The following is a 9,260-nucleotide window of genomic DNA, read 5'->3' as shown; positions in this document are numbered from 1 at the left end:
GTCATTGTGCTCCGTTCTTTGGAAAGGAATCCATTGTGTTTAAAACCTTCATTACTAATGAACTTAAAGTTATGATTTCTGGAATATTCCATATGTTGATGTTTATGATGATGATGATCCTTGAAAGTAAAGAAATAAAAGTGTGGAATATGAGATACGTCCATCGTGCCATGAGTGAGAAATCATATGTATGGCCAAGAGAGCCAATGAGAAAATGATGTTGTGAGTGGTTGAAAGTACTAATCAAGCGATATATGGTGTGAAAAGTTATGAGGTGAATGTATTTATATTTCTGTTTCTTTTGTGTACAAAACAAAATATATTTGGGAGTATCATTAGCGAGCCGAGAAAGGGTGGGTCGTAAGGACCACACCCGAAACTACACGTGCCAGTGTAGGAATGGATTGTGATTATTTTCCTTAATTGGGATGAGATTGATGTATTGAGATTATTCCCCTTGATTGGGAAGAGAATGTTAATAGCCTTGGATTAGAAGTCGAACCACACGCTATATGTGGGAAGGCGGCCTAGCCGATCGGGTGGAGTTCGGACGTCATGTCGCGCGCATGGTGGTTCCTACTCTTGGTAACACTCTTTTTTTCGTATCACATGTTAATCCACATTATTTGTGGCCTAGCCGATCGGGTGTGATTGGACTCCGTGATAAAAATATAGTGGTATATCGGTGCTAATGATCTCCTAACCAAAAATAATATTATTTTCATATTTTAAAAATTATTATGTTTTAACTTGGCATTTGGATATCATTGATTGATACTTGTTGCTTATATGGTTTCCCCTTCTTATATTGGCATTCTATTTCGAAAGAGGACATTTACCTTCACATACTAGTACTATTCCACATGTACTAACGTCCCTTTTGCCGGGGGCGCTGCATCTTTAATGGATGCAGGTGGTTCGTAAGCGGCCAACTTTGATCCTCGTTAGCAGTTACCCTCTACTCAGCAGGTTTTGGTAAGCCCTATTTTGTTCCGGGCCTTATGTCACTTGACGTTGTACATTGTGTTTTGAGGTATAGCTAGGGCCTTGTCGCCGACACTTCCATACTACTTTTCAGTTGTACTTAGAGGCTCCTTAGATATGTTGTGGGTGGTGTTCGATGTTGGGTAATGAACTAGAAGTGTTGGTATTTGTCAAACATATTTTTCCCTCGTAACTTGGAACTAATATTTTAGAAATTGTAAATGAAGCTCCTTTGAGTAATGAAAAAAGAATGTGGAATACTTTACTCTTCTCATGTCTATTTCTTGTTATTGATTCTTATATTGTGGTATCACTTTTCATGGGTAAGGTTGGGTATAAGGTATCAAGTAGGCTTTGCTAGACCGGTGTATCTCGATTGAGCGCCGGTCGCGCTCTCCGAGGTCGGGGCGTGACAAAAAATAAAATAAGAGATGATTTAATTTAGGAATACTTGTAAATTAGAATTACATAAAATATTTTTCAGTGTCCCTTTTGTTTTCATCTCAAAATAAAACCATACCCGAAGCGAAGTACAATTAAAAATTAATGAAAAGAAAAAAAATTCAATTTAATATTATTATCAATAATTTGCTAATCGAAATTTCAAATAGATAGGAAAAATTAAATAGGAGATGTTTTAATTAAGGAATACTTGTAAATTAGAATTATATAAAATATTTTTCACTGTCCCTTTTGTTTTCATCTCAAAATAGAACCATATCCGAACAATTAAAAATTAACGAAAAGAGAAAAAAGTTCAGTTTAACATTATTATCAGCAATTTGCTTCATCAAAATTTCAGATAGATAGAATAAAATAGGAGATGTTTTAATTAAAGAATGCTTGTAATGAGAATTATATAAAATATTTTTCGTAGAACCATAACCGAAGCGAAGTACAATTAAAAATTAATGAAAAGAAAAAAAAGTTCAATTTAACATTATTATCAATAATTTGCTCATCGAAATTTTAGATAGATAGGAAAAAATAAAATAGGAGATGTTTTAATTAAGGAATACTTGTAAATAGAATTATATAAAATATTTTTCACTGTTTCATATCAAAACAGAACCATACCCGAATTGAAGTACAATTAAACATTAACAAAAAGAAAAAAAGCTCAATTTTACATTATTTATCACAATTCAAAACCATGTGTCAAAATATCAATTCTAGTAACAATCCAAAGACTCAAATATCAAAAAATTATTAGTAAAAAAAAATTCAACATGTCGTGTGTCCTTCGGAAAACAAAAAATTACAAAAATTTCGTGAAGTAAAATTTAATTCAAACCAAAGTAAAGTATATTTTGGTGCAGTAAGATATCGCTATGCCTGAGGTGCGAGAAGCATCGGACCATGAGCATCTATGGTAAGCAAGGTAATCAAAGGCAATTTTCCCTTCTCGAAACCCGTGACTCGTAGTCACGTGTCAGCACTACGCAACGCTCCCTTCAATTCATACCAAAGTAAAACGTGCCAAATCCACCTTCACCATCTGTAAAAAGTAAAAACCAACCGTCTCAAAGCCACCGTCGACAACCACCACTTCCGCCATCATCTCACCGTCCACAACCACCGCATAACGCTGATTTTCAAAAATCAATCAGAAAATGTCCACTCTTTACACTCCTCTAATTTTCACCATAAAACCCCCCAAAACCACCATTAAACCTCACACGTTTCTTCCTTCTTCATTCTCAAACCCTAAGCTTCGAAAATTTCCCAATTTCTCGGTTCAATCCTCCAATGACCCGGAAAAAGCGACCGGTATTGAACCGGACAATGATAAATCCGACGATAAAACGACCGGGTTCGTTGATGAATGGGGAGAGAAGTCGGAGCTGGAATCCGAGCCGGTTACGAAGTTAACGGACTCGGACCCTCCGAAATATGAGGATGAGTGGGGTAACAACGGCAGTCCAGCTGTAGATGTGAGTGGTGGAGAAGACGAGAAGCTTCTAGAACTGAAAAGGTGCTTTGTGGATACAGTTTATGGGACAGATTTCGGGTTTCGGGCTTCATCGGAGGTTCGGGCTGAGGCTTTGGAGCTCGTTTCTCAGCTGGAGGCAGCAAATCCTACTCCCGCACCAACTGAGTGTCCTGAGTTGCTTGATGGGAATTGGATTTTAGTGTGAGTTTTTTTGCTTCACTGCTTATTTGTTCATTTTTTACTTTGATTTCACCATTTGTTACATTTTTAGTATGAAAGTAGCTGAGTTTTGATATTTTTTGTCAGCAAAAAGTGGTTTACGTGATAGTGCAAATTACATTTTCTAACAAATTGATATTCGTCTCATGAGTGTTTCTATTAAAGGGTAATTGGTAGTTTTCGGTAGTCAATTTGATCTCTACGGGAGAAGATGTTGATCAAATCTATAGTGGCATGCTTATCTTGAGCATGGACACCACAGAGCAAGCAGCTCTCCTAGGTGGTATCCCAATTCCAGGTTTATGGCAGAAGTTAACCTTACAATGTAGGCATTTGCACCCAAAGCAGCTTAGAAGAAAGCTAGAATTCCATGGTGGGAGTTCACTATACAATCTGGATAGGTGCATCAACATAGTTTTTAAGAGGGAACTTGAAATATGCCTTTAAATAAGCACCTTGTGAGGTCCATTAAAAAAAAAAGAGTTCCACTCCAAAAAATAAACTTTGCTTTCTCATAAAGCATATTGTACTGAGTAGTTAGCTCCACATAAAGTATAGGACCTAACCATTAGGGCATTGGTCGCATAATATCTCATTTGCTTGCTCATACTGTTACTTTATAGATTGTCATGACTGCATTTTTTGGAGCTTCCTTGAAGCAAAGTTTTTGGTAGGAACTGGCAGTTTACCCCCTCATATCCTCCACCCTCCTAAAAGGGGTAAAAAAACACTGCCGTCTATAATTTCAAATTTTCTTCTCGTTTTAATCAACTTCCTTTAAACTATCTAAGGGGGGAAGTGCTTTGACTAACTTCCTATAAAAGGGGGATCTCAGCTGTATTGTTGTTTGTTCTCATTGTTATTATAACTATTATGTAGTGGTGGTGGTTGTTGCTATTGTTGTTTTTGTTATTATTTCCTTCTACTTGGAAAATAGAGTTGTACTAAGTACTGAAAGTTAAAAATGCTTGGAATTAGTGATAGACTGTTTCTTAATAGTTATGAAGTATAATTTATAGGATTAGATCTGTGATCTTAAGATCCACTGACATTTACTGTTTTGGTTCACGTATCACAGAAGTAAACCTAAAGGTTGAAGATATGCTTTTATAAAACTGTATTTCTGTAACATAGTATGATAGAAAAATCCATTGGGGTATAAATATTGATGATTTTTTTTATAACAGATAATTGTTATGCATCAGTCAAAGTTTATTAATTCATAAATCTTTTTGAAGATTTCTCCAAGTTCTTATCGAAAGACCTGTCTATAGGGCATATTCATATTTCAAATCGTCCCACGAACAGCCTCGTATTCTAACTTCCACCACTATCTTCTGTAAAATTTTGGAGCTCACCTCAGGAACTACTTTTATCCAAGTAGGCTTTGCTGATCTTGGATGGATTTTCAAACCTCACACCATTGCTTTTATGTCAAACCATGGACAAAGTTTTCTCGATTACAACCCTCAAAATGAATTTTTGTACAGGATTCTGACAAGAATTATGATCGACGTTAGGCATATTCACATTTCGAATTGTCTGCAAACAGCCCTCTGCTTCTAGCTTCTATGACAGTCTTCTGTAAAAATTTGAGCTCACCTGTAGGAATTTTTGCTTTTTTCTAAGTAGGCCTTGTTGACATTGGATGGATTTCCGAGTGTTGCATCATTCCCTTCAATGTTTAACCATAGAGATAATCATTATCAACAAATACTACACTCATTATGAACATCCTTTAAAGATCCTGACAAGAGATAATTATCTATAATGGCGTTCCAGATTCCCACATTATGTTCTATCATGAAACATCCATTATGTAACTTCTATAGCTTTATGCCTTTTTATGCGAGCATGAGTTGCTAATGCCTAACAAAAACAGTGCAACTATTTGAGTGGTGCTCTAATTTCACCTCGTTACAATTATTTAGACAAGAGTTAACTTATCTTCGTTGATTATATATTAGTGGCTTAACGAGAGGCTGGAGGTTTGGAGATAGGCCCTTGAGTCTAAGGGTTTCAAGTTGAACAGGAGTAACACAGAATACTTGGAGTGCAAGTTCAGCGCCGAGTCGAGGGAAGCGGGCATGGACGTGATGCTTGAATCACAGGTCATCCCCAAGAGAAGCAATTTCAAGTATCTTGGGTCGGTTATCCAGGAGGATGGGGAGATCGGCGAGGATGTCGCGCACCGTATAGAGGTGGGGTGGATGAAGTGGAGGTTAGCATCTGGAGTCCTATGTGACAAGAAAGTGCCACTGATGCTCAAATGTAAGTTCTATCGAGCGGTGGTTAGACCAGTCATGTTGTATGAGGCAGAGTGTTGGCCAGTTAAGAACTCTCATATCCAAAAGATGAAAGTAGCAGAAATGAGGATGTTGAGGTGGATGTGCGGGCACTCTAGGATGGATAAGATTAAGAATGAAGATATTCGGGAGAAGGTGGGCGTGGCTCCGATAGATGACAAGATGCGGGAAGCTAGGCTCAGATGATTCGGGCACGTGCGGAGGAGAAGCCCGAATGCCCTAGTAAGGAGATGCGAGCGGTTGGCTTTGGCGAGTATGAGAAGAGGTAGAGGGTAGCCCAAGAAGTATTAGGGAGATGTGATCAGGCAGGACGTGGTGATAACAACACGATAGGGGTCCAAGAATTACTAAAGAGAATCAAGAAACGTGCGGAAGCTAAAAAAAAATAAAGAAACAAAAAAAAAAACGAAAAATTAAAGATAGATTGAATTCAAGAAAGAGTTTCTTGAATTCAAGAAGTCTATTCTTGAAGTTGAATCCTAACAACAACAATTAGCTAACAAAGAACTAATCGCCTTTGGTAGATAATTAAAAACAAGAGATAGATTGTGAAACCCGACCCTTTAGAATAAAAAGAACAACAATAAGCCTAAACTTATCAACCTTTCTTGAATACCTAGAAGTGATCTAAGATTTCGAAAGAGTTTAATCTTACCACCTTAAGTTGAGTCTTGAAGGTTGAAGAATAAATCCAAGAGTAGCCACACACAAGTGTGCAAGAAAAATCTCACAATTTTTATTGATAATAGTCTATAATAATCTAAAAATCTAAAAACAAAGAGGACACCCCTTTATATAGAGAGGGGGTCACGAAATTCCTACCTAAAAACAAGAAAATAAAGTCCTAAACTACTTTGGACAACAAGTCCAAATACATTAGGAAAAGGAAAAACACTAGGAAACAAAAACCAAGTCAATCTTGGAAAGTAACTCCAACAATCTTAGGAAAAGGAAAACATAACCTTAACTACCTAGGAAAGCAATAAATCTAGTACCAAAATATATGGAAATAAGTTAAGACCAATCTTGAATAGAATCTTGAAAGTCGCAAACCAATCATGGATAGGATCTTGGAAATCTTGAAGGCAACTTGCAAGCAACTTGGCACCAACTTGTACCCAACTTCTATCACGCCTATTGAACCTTTCTTGGGCATCAAGTAAGTCCTTTTTATGTCATAAAAACGTGGCTTCATGTAGGACTTATTGGGCTGCAAGTTTGGACACATTTTTAGGTGTCAAATAGGTCCAATAGTGGCCTGATTTGGACCTTTTTCAGAGGATCTCTCTTGGGATCTAATCCACCTTTTCTTGGACGTGAATTTGGACCATAAAATAATTATAATACCTAGACAACTCATATCCTTTATCCTTGAGCTCTCCATCCCAATTAACAACTTTTTTATTTGCACTTGAAGTCTAATGACCTTGTTTTGCAACTCTTTAGCTTGACATCTTGTTAAAGGCCCTCTTTGAGATTCCAAAGCTTCATTCTTGTACTTGAATAGATTTGAGCTTCCTAGGATGCTATCACGTGGCGAGGCTTCAGATTTCCGAGGACATGACACTTGATAGGAAGGTGTGGAGGTCGAGCATTAGGGTTGTAGGTTAGGAGGTAGTGGAGCTCTTTTCTACTTCGTACTGGGTGAAAGGCTAGTCTTATAGGGTTGTGTCCTAGACTGCTAGTGGTTATTGTTGTGTCCACACTTTTCTTCCACTTTTCATAGTACCGAGCCTTTCTTACGTGTTACTGTTATTGCTTTTCATCTATTTTCTGGTACTTATGATGCTGTTATTATTACTATGGTTTCTGTTGATGGTACTGATATATTGTCTCCTTGAGCAGAGGGTCTATCGGAAACAACCTCTCTACCCCGTGGGGTGGGTAAGGTCTGCGTACACTCTACCCTCCCCAGACCCCACTTGTGGGATTTTACTGGGTTGTTGTTGTTGTTGTTGTTGTTGTTGTTGTTGTTGTTGTTGTATTTTGTGAGATATGAAAATGGCATTTTGAAGTGGTTTTCGGATAAAGTTAATGAAAAAGTTTCAGCTAAAGGATGTGTACATATTTTTGGACAGCCAAAATGTCACTATAGAGAATCAAGAAGTTAAATTTGGAATGTAGTGTGTAACGTCTGGATTTTGACTTGGCCAAGAATCTCTGTGATAAATTCTTTGCTTTTGTTGTTGGTGATTTTAGTTGGAGGAACGGTCCAGACTTTCACTCAGGACTTGGCCTTGACTGGAAGATTATAGCTCTATGTCTCAATATGAAAAGCGTATTTTTGTTTATAGTTCCCAAGTGTTAACTGGATGCTATATTGATTTCAATGAGATAAATGCAATCTTACCTTAGTGTTAACACTGAACAATGTAATCTTTTGTTGTGAAATTTCACGCAGAAACTGATTTGAAGTAAATGCTAAGTGATGTATTTTGCAGCAAATAATCTCATTTTTCTTTCTCAACGTGTCAGGTTTACAGCATTTTCTGAGTTGTTACCTCTTCTTGCTGCGGGCAGCATTCCTCTGGTGAAGGTAGAAAAGATTAGCCAAGGCATAGATACAAGCAACTTTACTATAGAGAACTCGACTACATTATCAAGCCCTGTAGCCACCTTGTCTTTTAGTGCAACTGCCACTTTTGAAGTTCGAAGCCCCTCTAGAATACAGGTACCCCTCTCGACTACAATCTAATTGCTTTAGAAAGGTACTTACAGCAATATCATGGACAAAGAGAAAAAAAACGAGTTAGTAGTTCAGCCAACGGTTAATTTGGAATTTATGAACTAATTGTGCAAGATATCAGGAAATTGTGGAGGGTCATGATTCTTTTTATGATAACCTTTCATAGAGTATTTTTGGGAGATTTTTAAATTTTCCTTCTGCATTTGGCTGTCAACTGCTTATTTTTGCAGGTTGAATTTAAGGAAGGGAATTTTAAACCTCCAGAGATAAAATCAAACATAGAGCTGCCAGAAAATGTGGATGTGTTTGGGCAAAAGATAAGTCTCTCTCCAGTGCAGCAATCTCTAAGTCCCCTGGAAAACGCTGTGGCAGGCATAGCACGAACTATTTCTGGTCAGCCTCCTCTCAAGATCCAAATTCCAGGTGAAAGGACAAAATCTTGGCTTCTCACGACATACCTTGATAAGGATCTGCGGATATCCAAAGGAGATGGTGGGCTTTTTGTGCTTGTCAAGGAAGGGAGTTCTCTTCTATATTAGTAGAGGTACCCGTAATCCTGTATTGTGATTTCCAGAGGTTTTACGAACTGCAGGTGGTGTCTACTGCTACATCAATTTAGTGCAGTATGTAGAATTTAATCCACCTTAGCTGTAAAACACATCTTGATTTTATTAATGAGATTCTATTATAGCTATTACTTGCAGATTGAAGGTGGCAAGGAAGAATATCCACATGCAATGCGGTTAGTGTTATTCAAATTCATGTAGAATTTGGATTGGCCAGTTAAGAGAGCCTACATTGCTCTTCTTTCTTTCGATGTCACTGCAAAATGGTAATCCCACTTGTGTTAAAGGTAAATAGGCTTTTGGCAGGAAACATGTTTAGAATGCTCGAATACTACTGAATAAATGCATTCATCTCAGGATGGAGCTGCTTCTATGAAATTACTTTAAACAGGTTAAGCCCGAATTGCCATCCTCTACTGTTAGATAATCTAAAGTTTGTTCTAGAAGTTACTCAGTATTTTAATCTTTTGGAGGTCAATCACTTATTTCAGTTCAATACTTATTTGATTTGGACTTGAAGCTAATTCTAATTTGGCAGCAACTCATACATGAACCCATGAAGATGC

General features: G+C 37.4%; 1 protein-coding gene across 4 annotated transcripts; it reads left to right on the top strand.

Annotated features, from left to right (window-relative positions):
• The first annotated feature begins 2,285 nt into the window (after positions 1 to 2,285).
• Positions 2,286 to 9,218, top strand: LOC107768802 (plastoglobulin-1, chloroplastic). Of its 4 annotated transcripts, none has more exons than XR_012705958.1 (4): positions 2,286 to 3,118; positions 7,918 to 8,113; positions 8,359 to 8,720; positions 8,833 to 9,218. XR_012705958.1 is itself a non-coding variant. In XM_075246386.1 (4 exons), exons 1-3 carry the CDS (start codon positions 2,598 to 2,600, stop codon positions 8,665 to 8,667), a joined length of 1,026 nt encoding a protein of 341 aa, XP_075102487.1. In that variant the 5' UTR covers positions 2,286 to 2,597; the 3' UTR covers positions 8,668 to 8,672; positions 8,833 to 9,218. The 4 variants fall into 4 exon arrangements, 2 of the variants coding, with proteins under 2 accessions (XP_075102487.1, XP_016443443.1); XR_012705957.1 differs by having other exon boundaries at positions 8,820 to 9,218; XM_075246386.1 differs by having other exon boundaries at positions 8,359 to 8,672.
• Positions 9,219 to 9,260: the final 42 nt, after the last annotated feature.

The sequence above is a fragment of the Nicotiana tabacum genome, chromosome 23, assembly GCF_000715075.1.
Source record: "Nicotiana tabacum cultivar K326 chromosome 23, ASM71507v2, whole genome shotgun sequence".
In the NCBI taxonomy this organism is placed as follows: Eukaryota; Viridiplantae; Streptophyta; class Magnoliopsida; order Solanales; family Solanaceae; genus Nicotiana; species Nicotiana tabacum.
This window is presented reverse-complemented; position numbering and strand designations above follow the sequence as displayed.